The 22,533-nt window shown below is 47.0% G+C and overlaps 1 protein-coding gene across 3 annotated transcripts in view; it reads left to right on the top strand.

Moving 5' to 3' along the window:
* The window catches only part of SLC20A1 (solute carrier family 20 member 1), a 140,606-nt gene that overhangs the window by 73,926 nt on the left and 44,147 nt on the right, over nt 1–22,533 (top strand). For all 3 annotated transcript variants that reach the window (XM_033949292.1, XM_033949293.1, XM_033949291.1), the window contains 2 exons: nt 5,787–6,059; nt 16,979–17,525. In XM_033949292.1, coding sequence (XP_033805183.1) covers nt 5,787–6,059; nt 16,979–17,525 — 820 coding nt within the window. The remainder of the gene's footprint in view (nt 1–5,786; nt 6,060–16,978; nt 17,526–22,533) is intronic.

A 22,533-nucleotide genomic window follows, 5' to 3' on the forward strand; every position in this document is an offset into this window, starting at 1 on the left:
TAAGAAACTTTTGACAATATCTTACCATATGTGTGTGTGCCTTCCTGCCCAGAGTGAACCTGCAGGACCAGCAGTCTTTGCTCTTCTCAGAGTAGAGAGGTTGTATTGGGTTTTTTGTTGTTGTTTTTTTGTGTGTGTGAACTATCCTCAGTGCATCCTTCCGTTCTGACTTGAGTGCTTTCCTTGAGCAGGAAACATTTTATTTTCCTCATTTTCTTCTTTTATTTTCCCTCCCGTGTCAGGATTAGTGTGTTAGTTTTGTGACTGTGAGATCCACTCCCCCCCCCCCCCCCCAGCATTGAACCATTTGATTTTTGCTTCAATTAAACGGGGTCATTCACACACACACACACAGACAGACACACAAGGTGCTGGAAGCTTGAGAAGCATCGCTTCATCTCCCTGCAGCCCAGACCTCACTTGTGATTTGACACCAGCAGATTCTCAGAACATATGGACTGCTCCTGAATGTCTGAGGAAGAATCAAAGAACTTCTCAAAGGAGAGAAGAGCTCTCCTTTTTTGGCTTTCTTAGGGAAATGGCAGGTGCCATTCCATTTCAACTGAAAGTGAAGGTCAAGCCCACGGTTGAGTTAATAATTCTGGACTATGATTCTCTGTGGGAGGCTGTGACAGTCCCTGGTTACAATGTCCTGTGGAATGTGCAGATTAGAAACTGAGAGACCCTTCTCTCTGTGCAGGTAATACCTAAGAAGTTGGACTCGACATACAGTATCCAGATGTCTTCCACACTTGAAAAGGCTTGGTAGCTGTACCATTTCCATGGTAGTTGAATCAGCTCTTAAAAGGGCTCAAAGTTCCTACACTTATGGCTTAGCTCCCTTGGGTAGAGAGACTAGATTCTTTTGGGAGGAAGGATTTACAGGTCTCTGTGCTTTTTTCCTACATCTAGACCTACCAGTTATACAGAGGCTTGTACTTTGAAGTCCTTAACGTCCAGTGTGCTTGCCTTTGTGGAATCTCTTCCACTGGAGCATGCCACAGAACTTTTCCAATTATTCACTAAGCAAAAGGAGTATAGAAAACTAGTGTTTAAGCCCGTTACATTAACGGGTGCTAGAGTAGATGTCTATCTTTTTTTTTTTTTCTTTTTTTTTCTTTGTCTCTCTCCGTGTACGCTGTCTGTCATTCTTTCTGTCTGTGTCTCTCCCTGGCCCCCTGTCTGTCTTTCTTTCTGTCTCTGTCTCCCTGACCCCCTGCCTGCCTGTATTTCTCTGTTGTGCCATGCCTGCCTGACTCTCTGTGACCCCCCTTCCTATGTCCTTAGTGTCCCATCTTATGTCTTTAGTGCCATCTTCCTATGTCCTTAGTGCCCCCAGTGCCACCGTCCTGTCCTTAGTGTCCCATCCTATGTCCTTAGTGCCCTAAGTGCCTCCTATGTCCTTAGTGCCCCTAGTGCCACCTTCCTATGTCCTTAGTGCCTCCTATGTCTTTAGTGCCCTCAGTGCCCCCCCACCCCCAAAGCCAGCCAGCCTGCCTCCCTCCCTGCCTCCCTCCCCCCCCTGTACAGTAGAACCTATCATTTTTTTTCTATCCCTCCCTCCCTCCCATCCCCCTGTGCAGTAGAACCCTTGAAAGCAGCATGTTCCCATCTCCCCCCCCTGCCACTACCGCAGAAGTGCAGCCGACCCCACTTACCCTCCAATCTGACCCTCCCACCGCGAGACGACCAGAAACCTCCCAGCTCGAGCAGCGGCCGTAGCTCTCTAAACACGCTGCTTCGCGGCCTTCTACTGCCCGCGATTCCCTCTGCCGCATCACCGGCAGAGCAAATCAGGGCAGTAGAAGGCCACGAAGCAGCGTGTTTAGTGTGCTTCGGCCGCTGCTAGAGTCAAGAGGTTTGTCGGGACCGTGGGAAGGGAAGGGGGGCAGTGGCAAGGGACTAAGGGAGCCATCCAGACCGCGGTTGGAGGGTCAGATGGGAGGCTCAACGGGGGATCGGATGCGCCGGGGGGAGTAGGGGGGGCGAAGACGATGACACTGGATAGGCTCTGGACCCGAGCTGGAAGGAAGACCGGCGTTTGCTGAGGCTGCGGCCGCCCGGAGACTGCATTCAGCTGCCCAGGAACCCCGTTGGCCTGCACTGCACACTCCGAAGAGGGGAGCAGAAGGATTGGCGGTGGTGACAGCGGTTCTTTCGCAGTGAGTGAGGGGGGAACGCTCCAGAGTGTTCCCTGCCGCTGCGTTCTAAAATAGAATCCGGTCATGGATCACACACCACAGCGGCAGGGAACACGAATCCCTAAGTGCGCATGGTTTGGGGAATTTCTGATTCCTCCATGGCATCCCAGGTCTCTCTTATAGGGGTGGGAATGTATAGACATTCTTGGCTGCACGTTTCTGACATAGAACCTGCAGCTCAGGAAAAATTAGTGGACATCTCTTGCCATGTAGATGCACCTTTTTGGGGAGCCAGTAGAGGAGGTTGCATACCTCGTCAAGAAACATGCTGATACTATCACATCCCTGTCTTAGCTGCTACCTCCTGAGGTCCTCCACATCATGGAAATTTTCTGGAGGATTTAGAAGAGGTTCCTACAACTCTAAAAGGTGTGGGTATACTTTGTCCTTGGCAATAGGTCTAAGCCCAGTGCTCCTGCCTTGGCAGCAATGAGTTCAGGAATCTCAGCAGAGTCCCTAGTTGAAGCCAGTAAGGGGCTTTTGACAGCTCCAAGACTGCTTAGCCACAATAAATATGTCCATACTGGATGATCTTCCAGTGTAAAGGAGGCAGAATTTTTTCCAGGAAAGGTGCCCCTAGTAACTTCAGACCATTTACACTATGACAGCACAAACCTCTAAATTGCCCTCAGAGTTCAGTATAGGGAAGTGCTTGCAAGGCCTATGTGGTCATACCCATTCTACCAAGGGAAGAAGGGAAGGGATTATATTCCAAGTACTTCCTTATACCCAAAAGGTAGTGCAGGGGGAAGGGAGAGTGATTTTGTCCCATTCTAGACCTAAGGGCCCTGAACAGATACATGGTGAAAAAAGAATGATTTTCCTGGGCACCCTTCTTCCTATGAGTCAGAAAAATAATTGGCTATGCTTTCTGGACTTAAAGAATGTTACAACCATATCCAGATACATCCCAGTCACAGGAAATATCTCAAGAGTAGGAAAGCACCATTTTCACATCTTGCTATTTGGCCTCAAGTCTTCCCCCAGAGCTTTTACGAAGTGTCCTGCCATAGTGCAGTATCGCTACACAGACTGGGTGTGCATGTGTTCCCTACCTGGGTGATGGGTTGGTCAAGAACATGTCAAAGGAGGTGCTCAGGAGTCAGTGAAGAGAACTATTAGACTTTTGAAGCTACTAGGGTCTGTTATAAATTACTCCAGGTCAACAATTGGAGTACATAGGAGCTCTGCCAGACACAGGACAGGCTTGGGCCTTCCTACTACTAGCATGGGCAAATGCCCTTGTTGCTATCACCACTTAGGTTTGGAGCAGCCAGCAAGTCACAGTTTGGTAGCTGTTGAGGCTTTGTATGTCGCTCCCATGGCTTGCCTCCCTTTACAACAGTGGTCTCAAACTCAAATCCTTTGCAGGGCCACACTTTGGATTTGTAGGTACTTGGAGGGCCTCAGAAAAAATAGTTAATGTCTTTATAATTTATAAATAACCCTTTATAATTTATAAATATTTTCTTTTGGCTAAGTCTTAATAATAATATTGTCATTTATAGCTAAAGAGACATATGATCAAGAAACTTTTATTTTACTTTTGTGATTATGATAAAAATACCGAGGGCCTCAAAATAGTACCTGGTGGGCCGCATGTGGCCCCCGGGCCGCGAGTTTGAGACCACTGCTTTACAAGCACCCAATAAACCCTTGCTTGATGCTATAGGGAACCTTGTGGATGTCATCTGGTCCACTTGTTTTTCTGGTGGATGATTTGATCTAGTTTGGTCCTGGGACTCCCATTCCAAATTCCACCACCTCAATGGGTACTGACAATGGTGCATCCATTCTGGTGTGGAACCCATGTAGAAGGACTTCGCACTTAAGATCTTTGATCTACTCGGGAGACTGAACCACATCCGCCTCCTAGAGCCTAAGGCTGTGTGGAACACTCTAAAGGCTTTCAGAGTCTAATTCAATAGATGGCAACCTCGTTGTCTGTTTATCAACAAGCAGATGGGTACAGGACCTGATGTGGCAGTGGGTCACCAGTCAACATTATGGTGCTCTAAGCCACATACCTTGCAGGAATTAGAATATCTTGACAGACAGACTGAGCAGGGTTGTGCAACCACACAAAATGTCTCAATATGGGTATTGCCTGAAGAGTGGAGCATAGTTTTGGTGGATCTTATTTTTTCTCAACAACAAGGTGCTTCAGTTTTACTCCAGACTCTGGTCACATGACAGACTAGTGTCAGATGCATTTCTCTTCGATGAGGGAGGTCTCAAGTGTGTATTATTCAATCCCTCTAATCAAGAACAGTGTGTAAATTCAAACAGTACTAATGGTATATGATTCTCATTACACCTTACTGGGCAAGATCTGGTTTCCTGTTCTTTTGGAGTTGTCCTGAGGAGACTGGACTGCTTTTTGTGACTTATCACATCTGCATTCCAACCTCCAGTCCCTGACCCTCATGCCCTGGATATAGAGATGCAAATTCTATGCTTTTAACAGCAGCATGAAGGTATCTCCAGAGTCTGTTGGACAGATTCCACTAAGAGGTGTTAATGCTTGTAAGTGGAGAAGGTGTGTTGTCGGGTGTGAGGGAAAGGCCCTAGACCAGGGGTGTCGGTCTCTCCTTGAGGGTGCAATCCAGTCGGGTTTTCAGGATTTCCCCAATGAATATGCATGAGATCTATTTGCATGCACTGCTTTCATTGTATGCAATAGATCTCATGCATATTCATTGGGGAAATCCTGAAAACCCAACTGGATTGTGGCCCTCGAGGAGTTTGGTGTCTAGAATATAATTCCACTATCCTAGTCCCATTTTTTCTTCTGTTTAAGGTGACTGCACCCTCAAAAAAGACTAGTTAATTGGTTCTGGTTGGCCTTGAGTTGTTTTTCGGTGAACTTGGTAGCTAGGGATTCCCATATGTGAGAAACTATCCTCCTTGTCCTTTGAGAAAACGAAGTTACTTCTCTGATGTTCGGAGGACAGCAGGACACACATTCTCACATCCCCCCTTTTCTCCAAGAGTTGCATTCTTTTAGCTTTGATATTGTATTGTTGGTCCTGCACGCTTATTCTGGTCAGGAAAGCACCTACTCATATGTGGTGAGATGTTGCTCAAAACTATAAAATGCTATGTAGCATTGTACTGAGGCTCATCCAATGGCATCAGCCATCTGTGAGCATGCATTCCTGCTGTCCTCGGAGAACACCTCCTACATGCGAGTAACTTAAGATAAGTACCAGTGATATTTGACCAAAACAATTATAAGTAAAATATCTGATGTGCCTTGTTTTGGTGGTTACAAAATTCAACTCCATGACAATTCAGCATGTTTAAAATGTTGGCCAAAGCATGGCATTTTAATCTACACTCTGAAATTAAGTTCTGTAATTATTGCATCCTAATCATTTCTCTTTTAATGATTGTTCTGGTTACTTGAACAGTTCTGTTCTCTTGGAATAGATGCTGCTTTTTTTTCTTTTAACTTGTATGTGATGTTTTAGTTACATTCTAAATGGACAACATAATGGATGCCCTAAGTGTGTGTTCAGTTGCATGTTTCTTCCACGTGCTCCTCTTCTTTGACATTAAGGATTAGTTTTTAATTCCCAACAGAAGAAATCAAGAGTAGTCCTTCTGAGAGTCCTTTGATGGAGAAGAACAGGGATATGCACCGTCCAATTCTAAAACAAGACTCTGAGAGCATTAAGCTACCACTTGGTAATGGAATCTGTACTGAAGACAAGAGCACAATTACGAATATAGTGACTGCTGCTATTCCACCAAGAACAGCTGTAGAGGAGAGAACAGTTTCCTTTAATCTGGGAGACTGTGAAGAAGGGCCTGAGAGGGAGCTGAAGGAAACGAATGTTGACAGTGCAATTAGTGGTGAGTTGGATTACTAAGTTTATTGACCTAATTTTGTGAGGAAAAACTGACCACATTTGGTAATCTAGTTTAATGATTCTTGCTTACTTAACTCAGTTGAGCTCCTGTTCAGTTGAATTAGTTGTAAATGATGTGAATAATATGACTCACTTGAGACCCTTCTCCCTTTCCTTTTTGTAGATCAATCCACTTTATCAATAGTTAAATTCAGGTATACTAATATTTTGCTGTTCCTTGAGGGTTTACAATCTCTGCTTGAGACGGTGAAGATTAAAGGGGTTGATGTAGAAAGCTGCACATTAGAACTGCTGATCTGAACTAGAGAATGACACGGGAAAAAATGTGTCCCCATCTCCGCCCTGTCCCCATGATCTCGGTCACCATCCTGTCCCCGCGAGCTTGGTCACCATCCCCGCAAACCATCTGATCCCATCCACACAAGCCTCGAATAGTTTTATACTGAACTTATTCTATTAAAGTAGAAAAAGAAACAATATTCTGTACAATTGTCATTTTATAAATCAAAGTTCTGGCTGCTGAACTGAAAAAGATGTTCAGCTGGCAGGGCTTTGTTTATAAATGTTTTATCAACACAACTAATATACTACTTATCCTAAAGCAAAAAAAAATAAAATAAATATTAATTTTTTTTTCTACATTTTATCTGGTTTCTGCTTTCCTCATCTTCTCATACTGTCTGCCTTCTCTCTCTTCCATCTCCCTCCACCCCAAGCCCCATTAGTCTGGCACCCATCATCTTACCTCTGCTTCCCCCATAGTCTGGCATCTCTCTCTTCCCCATTTCCCTTCAGTGTCTTCTCCCCCCATCCTCTCTCGCTTCCCCATTTCCCTTCAGTGTCTTCTCCCCCATCCTCTCTCGCTTCCCCATTTCCCTTTAGCATTTTCTCCCCACTCTTCACTTCTCTTCCCCATTTCCCTTCAGCGTGCGAGCTACAGCAGCCCCCCTCCCTTCCGATCGCTGAAGTAATCTCCAAGTCATCCGAGGGCATCTCCCTTCCTTCCCCTCCCTCACCTTACTATGGCGATTTGGGGGGGGGGGGGTTTGTCTCCCAGCTGCCCAGCTTTTATCATGAGAAGGCTTTAATCAACTTCCTGTTTCTGGTTGCATCAGAGGAGAAGTTTTGGCAGCCACATGTGACTTGATTAAAGCCTTCTCGTGATGAAAGCCGGCTCAGGCAGCTGGGAGACGAACCCCCCTCTCCAAATCACCACGGTAAGGGGAAGGAAGGGAGGGAGGGAGATGCCCGATCAGTGATCGCGGGCGTTCCCGATCTTTACTGCGGAGACAAGGCCATTCACTGCTCCATAGGGCAGTGAATGGCCTTGTTCCCGTACCTGTGGTGACAACTTTTTCTCCCACTGTTTCGGCAGGTTACCCACGGCTAGCCGCAGGTAACAGCCATTGTCATTCTCTAATCTGAACAAATATTGTGAGCTTTTGGCAAAAAATGCTCATGGGATGCAGAACTCATTCAGCATGCAAATTAATACTGTGTTAAAAATGTGGCAGTAATCTACAGCTTATTGCAAAATGGCCCCCCTTCTGTCAGTGCATGTGTAGTGATTGGCTCACACACCGACAGGAAGGGTGACTTTAAAAAAAAAGCCACTGGGCAGCCTGACGTTGCTTGATACATCTCAGAATGCATCATACAAGATCAGGTGGTGTCATTTTCCAAGATGGGAGTGAATGGACATTGCTCCTGCATCTCGCTTCTATTCCTTTCTCTCCTCTCTTCTCCCTTCCAAAGTATTTAGATCAATGCTGTCTTGTTAAAATGTTTATTTTATTTTTATTTTTCCTCTAACTCTACTTTTCACTTCTCTATTACCCTCCAGGTACTTTAGTTAGATTGTGAGCCTTCGGGACAGTAAGGGAATTTTTCAAGTACCTTTCTTATTTCTAATCTTAATGTATATTTTCTGTAAACCGCTTAGAACCTAACGGATGTAGCGGTATATAAGAAATAAATTACATTACATTACAGAAGGGGTCAGGAATGGAGTTTGCCACTAGACACCAGATGTTTTATTTATTTATTTTCTAAGTTGAGGGTAGGGGTCCCACTAGATGGGAGTGAATGGGCATCATTCCTGCATCTCTTAAGTTATGCTCTTGTGGATAGTTAAAAAGAAGCTAAAAGGATCAGTTGCAAAAGTTAGGACTGTAAACCAGTCATGGATGTTATTTAAAAACTAGTGTTTAAGTCCATTACATTAACGGGTGCTAGAATAGATGTGTAGACTTTTAGCACAATGGGGCGCTGAGGCGTTTGTCTGAACATAAGAATTTGCCTCCGCTGGGTCAGACCAGAGGTCCATTGCACCCAGCAGTCCGCTCCCGCGGTGGCCTATCAGGTCCATGATCCTTCAATCCCTTTTATCCTTCCTTATCTATATCCTTCTAACTGTACCCTTCTTTATCCTATATCTTCCCTATCTATATCCTTCAATAACTTTTTCTTTCAAGAATTTATCCAATTTCTCTTTGAAACCCTGTAAAGTACTCTGTCCTATCACACCCTCCGGAAGCGCATTCCAGGTATCCACCACTCTTTGAGTGAAGAAGTACTTCCTAGCATTGGTTCTAAACCCTGTCCCCTTTTAGTTTCTCCGAGTGCCCTCTTGTTCTTGTAATTCCCCATAGGCTGAAGATTCTGTCCCTTTCCACATTCTCAATGCCATTCATGATCTTATATGTCTCTATCATGTCTCCTCTGAGTCTCTGCTTCTCCAGGGAGAAGAGCCCCAGTTTCTCTAGCCTGTCTGCGTATGAAAGGTTTTCCATACCCTTTATCATACGTGTAGCTCTTCTCTGGACCCTCTCAAGTATCGCCATATTCTTCTTCAGGTACGGCGACCAGTACTGGACATAGTACTCCAGATGCGGGCGCACCATCGCTCGATACAGCGGCAGGAAAACTTCCTTCGTTCTGGTTGTAATAATCTTCTTGATGATACCCAACATTCTGTTTGCTTTCCTTGAGGCTGCTGTGCATTGTGCCGTTGGCTTCATTGTGGTGTCCACCAGCACTCCCAAGTCCTTTTCAAGGTTACTTTCCCCCAGTACCAACCCCCCCATTTTGTAGCTGAACCTCAGGTTCTTTTTCCCTACATGCATGACCTTGCATTTCTCCACATTGAAACTCATCTAACATTTGCCCACTCCTCCAGCTTGTTCAGATCCCTTTGTAATTCTTCGCATTCCTCTACTGTTCTAACCCTGCTACAGAGTTTGGTGTCATCCGCAAATTTTATAACTTTACACTTCGTCCCTGTTTCTAGGTCATTAATAAATACATTGAACAGCAGTGGTCCGAGTACTGACCCCTGCGGAACACCTCGTGACCTCTCTCCAGTCTGAGTAGTGGCCCTTCACTCCCACCCTCTGCTTCCTGCCTGCCAACCAGTGCTTAACCCATCTGTGTACGTCGCCTTCCATCCCGTGGTTCCACAGCTTCCTAAGCAGCCGCTCATGGGGTAACTTGCTCAATTCTTCCATGAGCTCCTTCATCCCTGGTGCCTGTTGATTCCAGTCTTCCAACTCGCATGGGCATAGCTTCCTCATTCCAACGTTGGCTGATAATCCTGTTCTTCCACCCGCCTGTAGGCCTCCTTGATGAATCTCTCGAGTTCCCTTACTTGCTCCTCGATGCGGTTCTCTCTTGTAGGGTCTTCGGCTGCCTTGAACGGGCCTTCCGAGATGTGGAGTCCCTCCAGTTCCTGAATCCTGCACTAGTCATCCGACCTCCTCCTTCAGGCTTTCCTGACACCGACTGCATATGTACGCCTGCCGTCCCGAGGGGAGGTAGTCGTACATATGACACTCCGTGCAGTATACTGGAAAGCTCCTTTGGGTTCTTGCTGCTTCCATTCTTCTTCCTCTTCAAATTACTAGGTGTTTTCTGCTTCTGTTTTAGTGTGCGTGTGTGCGCTCTCTCCTGTGTTGGCTCTTTCCTACCTACTTGTATGTCGCTTTCTTTTGCTTGTATGTAAGTGCTGTCCTCTCTTGGGCCTACCTCTTCCTTGTCCCTGGAGCCTGCTGCCTGTCTATCCTTCTTTGTCTTGTGTGTGTGCTCTCTTTGTGCGTGGGTCCGCTTCTTCCTTATCTTCCTGTGGCCTCCAGTGACCACAACATGGTATGGTTCAATCTTAGGAAAGGTTAAACTAAATCTACTACACTGACCAAGGTCCTCAAATTCAAGGACACAAAACTTCCAAGGCATGGGTTCCTTTGTTCACCAGACGCTGCGAAGCCAAGCAGAAACCGATAGCGTGGAAGAAATGTGGTCGACTTGAAAGCCACCATACAGGAAGCGACAAACCACTATGTTAAATTAGTAAGTAAACAGCGAAGGAACAATAAGCCACAGTGGTTCACTGCGGAGATCTCAGACCTCATCAAAGAGAAGAAAAAAGCATTCATCTCTTACAAACAATCGGGGAAACAGGACTCCAGAGCAGACTACTTGACCAAGTCAAAAGCCGTCACAACAGCAGTCGGGGAGGCTAAATTCCACATGGAGGAGTCTCTGGCAAAGAACATCCAGAAGGGAGATAAATCCTTCTTCAAGTATATCAGTGACAGAAGTAAAAACTCAGGTGGGATAGTACATCTTAGGAAACCAGACGGAGACTATGTGGAAAAGGACTCTGAAAAAGCCCAACTGTTAAATGAATACTTCTGCTCAGTCTTCACCCGAGAAGCAACGGGGCTCGGCCCTCAGCTACAGACAAGGGTTGACTCAGTTGACCCGTTTAGTTTTCGAGTTTACGCCCAGCAGTGTCTACGGTGAGCTGTCAAAGCTCAAGGTTAACAAGGCAATGGGGCCTGACAATCTACACCCCAGGGTGCTCAGTTGAGCGATGTCTTGGCGGAGCCACTGTCCGCGCTCTTCAACCTCTCCCTTAGTACAGGCAGCGTCCCGTTGGACTGAAGACGGCTAACGTCATTCCACTCCACAAGAAAAGCTCAAAGATGGAGGCAGCAAACTACATACCAGTAAGTCTAACATCAATAGTGAGCAAACTAATGGAAACTCTAATCAAACGCCAATTGGATAAGATCCTGAATGAGGAGAATCTACGGGATCCCCGTCAACATGGATTTACTAAGGGGAGATCATGCCAATCCAACCTGATCAGCTTCTTTGACTGGGTGACGGGGAAGCTGGATGTTGGGGAGTCCCTGGACATCATATACCTGGACTTTAGCAAAGCATTCGATAGCGTACCACACCACAGGTTGCTGAGCAAGATGAGTTCTATAGGATTGGGTGACACATTGACGAAATGGGTTGGGAACTGGCTTGGAGGTAGGCTTCAAAAGGTAGTGGTGAACGGCACCCCCTCCGAAATGACGGAGGTGATCAGGAGTGCCCTAGGGCTCGGTCTTGGGCCCGATCCTATTCAACATCTTTATAAGAGACTTGGCAGAAGGGCTTCGAGGTAAAATAACATTATTTGCCGGTGACGCCAAACTAAGTAATGTAGTGGGCAAATGCACAATGGACAAAGATTCAATGCCCGACAACATGATGCACGACCTACTCCTACTGGAGCGCTGGTCTAGGACCTGGCAACTCGGCTTCAATGCCAAAAAATGCAAAGTTATGCACCTGGGCAGCCAAATCCATGCAAGACTTATACCCTTAATGGCGAGATCCTAACAAGAACGGTAGCAGAATGAGACTTAGGGGTGATCGTCAGTGAGGACATGAAGGCTGCCAATCAAGTGGAGCAAGCTTCATCCAAGGCAACACAAACTATAGGTTGCATATGCAGGGGTTTCGTCAGCCGTAAGCCGGAAGTCATTATGCCATTGTATAGATCCATGGTGAGGCCCCACCTGGAATACTGTGTGCAATTCTGGAGGCCGCATTATCGCAAGGATGTGCTGAGACTGGTGTCGGTTCAGAGAATGCCACCCGGATGGTCTCGGGACTCGAGGATCTCCCGTACGAAGAACGGCTAGACAAATTGATCGAGGAGTGCAGAGAGAGGGGAGACATGATCGAGACGTTCAAGTATCTCACGGGCCGCATCAAGGGGAAGGAAGATATCTTGCAACAAGAGGGCATCCGTGGAAAATCAGAGGCGGGAAACTGCGAGGTGACACCAGGAAATTCTTTTTCACTGAAAGGGTGGTTGATCGCTGGAATAGTCTTCCACTGCAGGTGATTGAGGCCAGCAGCGTGCCTGATTTTAAGGCCAAATGAGATCGACACATGGGATCTATTCACAGGGCAAAGGTAGGGGAGGGTCATTAGGGTGGGCAGACTAGATGGGCTGTGGCCCTTATCTGCCGTCTATTTCTATGTTTCGCTGGTGTCCTGGAGTCCTCGTCTGTTATTTGCTTGGCCCTTCTCAAGGCACTCTTGCTAAGGCGAGCGCCTTTGCCGCTCGCCTTAGTCGTGCACTGAACAGCTGTGCGCTGTTGGCTCCCCCCTTTTAAGGTAGAGTCTGGGCTGAAGTTGCTGACGCAGTGGGGGTGGGCGGAGCTTCCTCTCGCCTGCCCCTGGCTCTCTGCTCCCTTGTCGGCTTTCCCTTTGTGCTGTCTCTCTAGATCTCCTCCCCTCTGGCTCTGCGATCGAGCAGTGAGCCCCCTCGCCGTGGCTCCTCTCCTCTTAAGGGGGAATCTGGGCTGAAGTTGCTGACGCGGTGGGGGTGGGTGGAGCTTCATCTCACCTGCCCCTGGCTCTCTGCTCCCTTGTCTGCTTCCCCTTGTGCTGCCTTTCTAGATCTCCTCCCCTCTCCTCGCCTGCTCCTCTCCTCTCCTCCGGCTCTGTGATCTGTTTTTCTGTCTGTCTGTCTTGCTCTCTCTCCTTGGCCGCTGTCTGTCTGTCATCCTCCACTATGTTCATTACGTCCTTCTCATCCCCACTCCCCTTAATGTGAGAATCAGGCCAGCAGGCTAGCCCTTCCCATTAAAATGTAGTAGGAAAATATTTCATGAATCAGACAATAAACTGCAAATATACAGTTCTAGTAATATTAGCAACTCTCCTTCCATGTTCTCATTTTCTTCTTCTTGAAATCTGCAGCCTGAACACATTTCACCCTTTTCTATACATTTTCCCTTTTAAAGGCTTTGGAAAGTTGTTGCATGAGTGAATTTTACAGGATGAGTTTTGTTGGATAACTTCTTTTCCACACATTGTTATTAAACAGCTTCACCTTCTCTGACTGACTGTGATTTACTGAAATTCCCAAACCCACCCCACCCACTCTCCTGCTGATGCTGTTTATCTTTTGAAATGCCAATCTTCACCGGCAGCAAGCAGCCTGACTGATACATGCTGCTCATACTAGTCCCACAGCCTTCGGAGGAAACCACTGCACATGCCGCACACTTCCACAGGCTCCACCGCCACACGCGTAACAAACCTTTACTGCGCATGTCTGACCATGGAAGCACGGATCACGGAGGTAGGGAACACGGCGTTTGAAGTGCGCATGCAATCTTAAGGTTTTAGTATGATAGATACCATCGTGGAAGCCCAAACCAGATGTATTCCATGTATCAGCAAAGGTGAAAAGAAGAGTAAATGAGTCGGCATGGTTAAAAGGTGAAGTGAAAGAGATTGTTAGAGCCAAAAAAACATCCTTTAAAGAATGGAAATGAGACACAAGCATTTGCAAGTTAGATGCAAAGCATTGATAGACAGCTAAGAGAATATGTAGAGAAACTTGCCAAAGAGGTAAAAACCCAACAACAATTTTTTTTAGGTACATCAGAAGCAGAAATCCTGTGAGGGAATCCCTGGGACCGTTTGTTGATCAAGGAGCAAAAGGGGGACGCTCAGGGAGAATAAGGCCATAGCGGAGAAACTGATTGAATTCTTTGCTTCGGTCTTTACAGAAGATGATGGTTTTCAAGACTGATGATACGTAGGAACTGAAAAATCTTGGTGAATCTGGAAGATGTACTAATCCAAATCGACAAGTTAAAAAGTGATAAATCACCTGGACTAGATGGTATACATCCCAGGGTACTGAAGGAACTCAAACATGCTGACCTGCTGTTAGTGATCTGTAACCTTTCGCTAAAATCATCTGTAGTACCTGAAGATTGGAGGGTGGCTAATGTTACGCCGATTTTTTTAAAAAAGGGTTCCAGGGGAGATCTGGGAAATTACAGACTGGTAAGCCTGACTTCAGTACTGGGCAAAATGGTGGACACAATTGTAAAAAATAAAATTGTGGAACATGTAGACAAACATGATTTAATGAGACGGAGTCAGCATGGGTTCAGCCATGCTCACCAATTTGCTTGACTTCTTTGAAAGTGTGAATAAACATATGGATAAAGGTGAGCTGGTTGATATAGTGTATCTAGATTTTCAGAAAGCTTTTGACAAAGTTCCTTATGAGAGGCTCCTGAGAAAATTAGAGTCATGGGATAGGTGGCAACGTTCAATTGTGGATTAGGAATTGGTTATTGGGTAGAAAACAAAGGGTAGGATTAAATGGTCATTTTTCTCAATGGAGGAGAGTAAACAGTGGAGTGCCGCAGGGGTCTGTACAGGGATCGGTGCTATTTAACTTATTTATAAATGATCTGGAAATTGGAAGGATGAGTGAAGTGATTAAATTTCAGATGACACTAAACTTTTCAAAGTTGTTAAAACGCATGCGGATTGTGAAAAATTGCAGGCAGACCTTAGGAAATTGGACTGGGTGTCCAAGTGGCAGATGAAATTTAATATGAACAAGTGCAAAGTGATGCATATCGGGAAGAATAACCTGATTCACAGTTCCTGGATGCAAGCGCCCAAGAAAAGGATCTGGGTGTCGTCGTAGACAATATGATGAAACCTTCCATCCAATGTGTGGCGGCAGCCAAAAAAGCAAACGGGATGCTTGGAATTATTAAAAAAGGGATGGTTAACAAGACTAAGAATGTTATGCCCCTGTATCGCTCCATGGTGTGACCTAATCTGGACTGTTGTGTTCAAGTCTGGTCTCCTTATCTCAAAAAAGTTATAGCAGCACTAGAAAAAAGAGTGACCAAGATGATAAAGGGGATGGAACTCCTCTCGTATGAGGAAATATTAGAAAAGTTATGGCTCTTCAGCTTGGAAAAAGAGATGGCTGAGGGGAGATATGATTGAAGTCTACAAAATCCTGAGTGGAGTAGAACAGGTACTTGTAGATTGATTTTTCACTCCCATTAGAAATTACAAAGACTAGGGGACACTCTTTGAAGTTACAGGGAAATGCTTATAAAACCAAAAGGAGGAAATTTTTTTATTCAGATAGTAGTTAAGCTCTAGAATGCATTGCCAGAGGTGGTAAGAGCGGATAGCGTAGCTGGTTTTAAGAAAGGTTTGGACAATTTCCTGAAGGAAAGGTCCATAGTCTTGTTATTGAGAGAGACATGGGGTAAGCCACTGCTTGCCCTGGATAGATAGCATGGAATGTTGGTACTCCTTGGGTTTTGGCCAGGTTCTAGGGACATGGATTGGCCACCATGAGAACAGGCTACTGGGCTTGATAGACCATTTGTCTGACCCAGTAAGGCTATTTTTATGTTCTTAGACACCAGGATATTTTTGGAGGGGGGAGTGTGTGATTAGTGGTTGTGGGGGTTCTGGGAAGTTTTCTTAGAAAATGAGCTAACTCTTCAAATGGAGGCATTCCAAACATGAGGCTGTAGTTCTCTGATTCCAGCTACAGTAAGAGAGCTGTGGTAGGCTGCAGCACATTTCCAGCAATTCACTACAGGTCACAGTGAGTAAAGTCTGTTGCAACCTGGGGAGGAAAGGGGTCTGAATTTTGCAGTTTTTTGAAGGTTTCTGCATGTCCTCTTGTGTTCCTCCTTGTGAAAAATCCTAAAATTGCCATTTTTAATGTTATATATTAAAAATATTGTGATTTTGGTGCAAATTTCTTAGCGGTGGCCAGCTTGGCAATGTTCCCATTGGTGACTCTACTTCACATTCTGTCGATGGAACTCTTTGTGCTTGAGTACTAACTGCAAGCGATAGAGCTCTCAGTGAAGTGCAAGAGGGTCAGAGATCATATTAGGAGTGGATTCCTTCTGCAGATGGCTTTTAGATATTGGAAGATAACCCATTTGTCTAGAATGTCTCGCCTGTCTACTGGAAAAGACATTATCAAGGTATGGACATAATCTCTTTTTATATCTCCTCTTGAACCATCTCTTCAAGCTGAAGAGTCCTAGCCTCTTTAGTCTTTCCTCATAGGAAAGTCATTCCATACCCTCTATCATTTTTGTCACCCCACTATATCTTTTTTTGAGATTCGGCGACCAGAATTACACACAGTATTTGAGGTGTAATCGTACCACGGAGCGATATAAAAGCATTATAACATTTTCATCTTTGTTTTCCATTCCTTTCCTGATAATTCCTAACATTCGATTTGCTTTCTTAGCCACTGCTGCACACTGAGATGAGGATTTCAAAATATCATAAATAACACCAAGATCCTTTTCCTGAACGACGACTCCTAATGCAGAACCTTATGTAGCTATGGTTCAGGTTCCCCTTTCCCACAGGAGAGGACCTTTGCACCTGCCCAGAAAGGCTTCTAGCTTTCCTGGGCTCTTGTAAAGCAATCTGTTGGGCATCATAATGTGGTGACAACTTGTATGTAACTGTCTTTTTTGGCTTGGCCGGAAAGCTTTTGGTGCTAAAATATGTCTTATTTCTAGCTTATAAACTGAGGGAAAAGTACAGCAGAGCCTGTGTGAGTAGGGCAATTTAGTCAAAAGCAGATTTTCATATAAAAAAAAATATGCATATTTGTTGCCCAGTTCATGTGACATAATTTTGTTGGTAAAGAAAAATAATCAGACTGTTTGCCTTATGGATTAGAATTGAAAAGTAATGTTTATCTGTTGTGCTTCAAATCTTTATTTCTTTTCATTGTAGGGAGAATTCATGCTCAGTTTAATGAAACTGTGAGCAACCAAATAAATTCCAGTGGTCATTATCAGTATCACACTGTGCATAAGGATTCTGGACTGTACAAAGAACTCCTACATAAGCTTCATCTTGCTAAAGTGGGGGACTGCATGGGAGACTCGGGCGAAAAACCTCTCAGGCGCAACAATAGCTATACATCCTATACCATGGCCATCTGTGGCATGCCCCTGGATTCCTTCCGGCCCAAAGAGAGTGAACCAAAAGGAGAAGAAATGGAAAAGCTCACTTGGCATGGTGCAGACAGTAAGAAGAGGGCCCGTATGGATAGCTATACCAGTTACTGCAATGCTGTGGCAGATGCCCACCCATCAGCAGAAGACCTGGACATGACTGGCATGAAGAGTGACTTGGAAAGTTGTGAGAGGAAGAGCAGCAATAGCTCGCTGGAGGAATGGCATGACCAGGATAAACCAGAAGTGTCACTTCTCTTTCAGTTCTTGCAGATCCTTACTGCCTGCTTTGGCTCCTTTGCCCATGGCGGTAATGATGTCAGGTAAGTAATAAATGGATCTGTGCTGAAAAATGCTGGTAAAATTATTAGCTTAGTGGGTTTTATTTTTGTGTTTATTTTAGATACCATATATACTCAAATATAAACTTGATTCGAATATAAACAGAGGTGATCTCCCCCCCCCCCCCCAAAGGAGGAAAAAAGTTGAATATAAACTAGGGTTTATATTCAAGTGCCTTGCCCTGCGAGGCTCTGCCCTCAGCCCCCCTCCCTTATTCTCTTCCCCTGTCCAGCTCTGCATCCAACCCCTCTACCTTCCTGCTCTGCACCCAACTGCCCTGCTTTGCCAGGCTCTGCACCCATCCTCTCCCTCCCTTGATGCCTTTCAGACTTATCCAGAGCCTGCCATAAGCCCTGGTAGTCCAGCGGTGAGTCAACAAGAGGGATACCTCCCACCTTCTGTCCCAGATGACTTTGACACATCCACCTTTCTCCCAAACTTTAAAAAAAACTTACCTTTGAAGCCAAGGTGGTCCAGCGATCTTCCTATACTCCTGCCCTGTGTAGAGCTGCTAATCTGAAATGTCTGCCACGCGTTTTCATGTTAACCTCCCGAGACTGCGGGGACTCACGAGGTGGGTTGTGTCAGTCGACTGGGATAAGAGGCAGGAGGGATCCTTCTGTCCCAGTCCACCGCTGGACCACCAGGGCTTACGGAAGGTCTGCAACAGGAGCGGGTGGGCTTTGACCTGAATATAAACCAAGATCCCCATTTTGGGGCCTTTATTGGCCCCAAAATCTCATTTTATATTTGCATATATATATAGTATGCTTAATGTAAAAGCACAGATAAAACTGATGTGCAAAAATGTAACCTGAGAGGTAAATTGAAGTATAAATATGCTACAGCCTAGAAGTTACTAGTCAATCAGTACAATTAACCATTGGCTTAAAAGTACTGATATTGATGATCACAAAGTCTGATTCCTGCTCAGTGTTCTCTAGTCTTCAGTCATCTTGCAATTCTTTAGTAGTTTTAACTTTGTGTAGTTTGTCCATGTCTGTTTTGCTTAGGTCTTAAGTTGCCCATAGATGAAGTGATAGGGTTTAGAGTTTGAGAACAGAAAATAAGGTTGGCCTTCTCTAGCTTACCAAACAGTGGTATTATCCCAGGACAAGCAGGCAGGTATTCTCACTAGTGGGTGACGTCACCCGACGGAGCCCCGATGCGGATGTCTCGCAAGCATACTTGCTTGTAGAAACTTTGTAGATACACCGGGCGTGTCTCCTCAGTTCTTACTTTTCCGCAGAGCCGAGAAGTCCGTCTTCGACTCTCTGCGCAAAGTAACCTCATTTGTGCCTTCTAAGTCCGCGGTTTTGGGTTCTTTTTACTCTTAATCGTTGGTTTTCATCGTGTTTTATTGTTTAAAAAAAATTTCTTCCGTCGGTTCGACTGGGCAGGCCACGTGGCTGCGGCCCCGCAGCTTCAATCTTGCGGCGGAGCTTTTTCGGCCTATGTCCCGGCCTATCACCAGTTTTTAAAAGTGTGTCAAGTGCCAGTGTGCAATTTCGCTGACGGACCCTCATCGACGCTGCCTTCAGTGTCTCGGGCCTCAACACCTTCCGAAATCGTGCCAGCCCTTGCTCCACACTTACAGCACGTGCTTTCAAGCGTCGCTGCTTCTTGTGGGAGTTGCTGTTCAGCATGGAGGCGTCGACGGAGCTGTCCTCATCAAAGAGCACCACACATCAACTTCCAACTCGACTCTTCCGCCTTCCACCTCTGCGGCCTCGAGTCTCCTCAAGCCTGCTTCGCTTGTGCCGGCTCCGACTCCGACACCTGCTGCGGTGCCTTCCTCTGTCTTCTCAGGTCAGGTAGCACAGCAGCCCATTTCCCCCGTAGTGCTCAAGGTGCCAAAGGCTTCTAAGTCCAAGCACCTGGGCGCCAGGGACCGCGAAGTCCATGCAGGAGGTCCCATTGCGGATGCGGATCCCTCCTTGCCGGCTTCATTCCAGACCTTGCTGGAGAAGCAATTCATCGAGCTCTTCACCACTATGAGGCCAAAGCTTCTCTCCCAAATCCAGCCTGGGCACGCGGAGGCCACCCGCGAGGTCGAGCCGCCTCCTCGACGTACACTCTCATTGCAGGGAGCCGAGTCTCTGCGAGTGTCTGGTCTGGCATCAAGGCATGCATCGCAAGGAGCAGAGTCTTTGCCCATGCCCCCCTTGGAACTGATTCACTCGATGCAAGGAGCAGAGTCTTTGCCAGGGCCTCCTCCTGACCCGTTGCCCTCTATGCCTAGCCTCGAGGCTTGGCGGGTGCCTCGAGGTGCTTCTACCCAGCCACTCTGCTTCGATCCACCGCCTCCAGCCCTATCCACTCGCTGGAAGCCTCAACGAGGCCTTCTTCCAGGCACAGTTCTGGACATCGCTCAAGGCATTCATCGAGGCATGTCTCGCGTCGCAAGCAGCCTTTCCTCTAGTATTCTCCACCGGATTCTTCGCCTCTGCCGGAGCTCGAGGACACCATGGGATCTTTCTCTCCTGCCGAACCCCGGTCTTGGTGGATCCAGAAGCCTCGAGTCCTTCTCGAGGCCCTGCTCTGGCTGACCAGCTGTCTTTCTCCTCTTTCCTTCGGCAGATGGCTGTAGATCTGGACATTAACCTGGACTCGGGCTCCAGGTTTTCCAAAGAGTATCTGGAGACGATGCATCTCCCTCAACCTCCTGCGGAGTCTCTCAGGCTTCCTCTGCATAAGCTGCTGGACCAGACCTTCATGAGATGTTTTGAGACGCCTAACTCCATTCCCGCTGTTCCTGGGAAGTTGGATGCCAGGTACCGCACGGTGCACCATATGGGATTCGATGGTGCCCAGCTCTCCCATCAGTCGCTCTTGGTGGAGTCCTCCTTGAAGCGGTCTCATCCCTCCCAGGTCTATGCCACCGTTCCACATGGACGGGAGGGCAAGACAATGAACAGATTTGGCAGGCGCATCTACCAGAACTCGATGGCCTCTCAAGTCCTGAATTATAGTTTTCATTTTGCAACCTACTTCGAGTTTTTCCTCTCAGTTCTGCAGAAGTTTCTACCCTATTTGGACTCTCAAGCTCGCTTCGAGTACCAGGAGGTTCTGGCTTCGTTGTCCCAACTTCGCCTGCAGATGATGCAGTCGTCTTACAACGCCTTTCAACTCACTGCGAGGGCTGCTGCTTGTTCGGTGGCCATGCAACGCCTGGCGTGGCTTCGGACCATTAATATAGACCCGAATCTTCAGGACAGGCTTGCTAACGTTCCGTGTGCTGGAGCCGACCTCTTTGAGTCCATCGAGGCAGCGACCAAGAAGCTGTCGGACCATGAGAAGTCGTTCCAGTCCATTCTCCGTCCGAAGCCCAAGCCTGCTCCTGCTCGTCCATCACGCCCGCCTTTGATCTATCAGCGGCGTTATCCCCCGAAACAGGCGCCTACCATCCGTCAGCCTGTGAAGAGACCACCAGCAGAAGCCCCAGCAAAAACCTCAGCCTTCTGCTGTCCCTAAGGCTCCTCAGCCTTTTTGACTGTCTCGTAGAGAGCATAACTGCCATCGTTCTGCCCTTCCCTGTTTTTCCCATCGGAGGTCGTCTCCATCATTTTTACCATCGATGGACGACTATTACCACCGACCTCTGGGTCCTTTCCATCGTAAGGGAGGGATACTCTCTTCAGTTCCATCAAGTTCCTCCGGAACATCCTCCAAGAGAGTATCCTTCTAACTTAACCCAGACCGCCCTTCTTCTTCAAGAAGCTCAAGCTTTGCTCCGGCTCCGGGCTGTCGAGCCGGTCCTTTTGGACCAACAGAACAAGGGTTTTTACTCCCGGTACTTCCTTGTTCTGAAGAAGACGGGCGATCTGCGTCCTATTTTGTAACTCAGGGTGCTCAACAAGTTTCTGGTCAGAAGTTTCGCATGTTAACCCTGGCTTCTCTCTATCCTCTCCTCGAGCAGAACTGGTTATGCTCTCTGGATCTCAAGTAGGCCTACACTCATATTCCCATCCATCCGGCCTCTCGACAATACCTCAGATTTCGGGTGGGACATCTTCATCTTCAATACCGAGTGCTTCCTTTCGGCCTGGCTTCGTCTCCCAGAGTCTTCACCAAGTGCCTGGTTGTAGTGGCCGCAGCACTCGGGAACCATGGTCTTCAGGTGTTTCCCTACCTCGACGACTGGCTCATCAAGGATTCCACATCTCAGGGAGTCGTCCAGCCGACCCGGAGGACGATCTGGTTCTTGCAGAGTCTGGGGTTTGAAATCAACTTTCCAAAATCCCATCTGCAACCTTCCCAGACTCTTCCCTTCATAGGAGCTGTTCTGGATACCATTCAACTCGGAGCGTTCCTTCCTCAGCAACGCCTGGATGCTCTGCTTTGTCTTTGTCATTCAATGTCCTCTCGCCTGTCCATCTCGGCGAGACACATGATGGTTCTTCTGGGCCACATGGCCTCTACAGTACACGTGACTCCTTTTGCCAGACTTCACCTCCGAATTCCTCAGTGGACCCTGGCATCTCAATGGACGCAGGTTTCCGACCCTCTGACGCGACACATCCAGGTCACTCCTGCTCTGACAAGTCTCTTCGCTGGTGGATGCTCTCTTCCAAGCTCTCCAGAGGTTTGCTGTTTCACACACCTCCCCATCAGAAGGTTCTCACAACCGACTCCTCGACCTATGCTTGGGGGGCTCATTTGGATGGTCTGCACACTCAAGGCTATTGGACCAGTGTGGACCGCCTGTGTCACATCAATCTCCTGGAACTCAGGGCGATTTTCAATGCTCTCGATGCTTTTCAGCATCTCCTTCACGACATGGTGGTTCTTATTCGCACGGACAACCAAGTCGTATTATGTCAACAAACAAGGGGGCACGGGATCGGCCTCCCTCTGTCAGGAAGCTCTGAAAGTTTGGGATTGGGCGGTTCGCCACAACACCTTCCTCAAAGCTGTCTACATTCAGGGGGCGGACAATGCATCTTCTCTCTGTGTGGGACGCCTCAGATAGATCTCTTTGCAGCCCCC

This window comes from Geotrypetes seraphini, chromosome 6 (genome assembly GCF_902459505.1).
Source record: "Geotrypetes seraphini chromosome 6, aGeoSer1.1, whole genome shotgun sequence".
NCBI classification, from domain to species: Eukaryota; Metazoa; Chordata; class Amphibia; order Gymnophiona; family Dermophiidae; genus Geotrypetes; species Geotrypetes seraphini.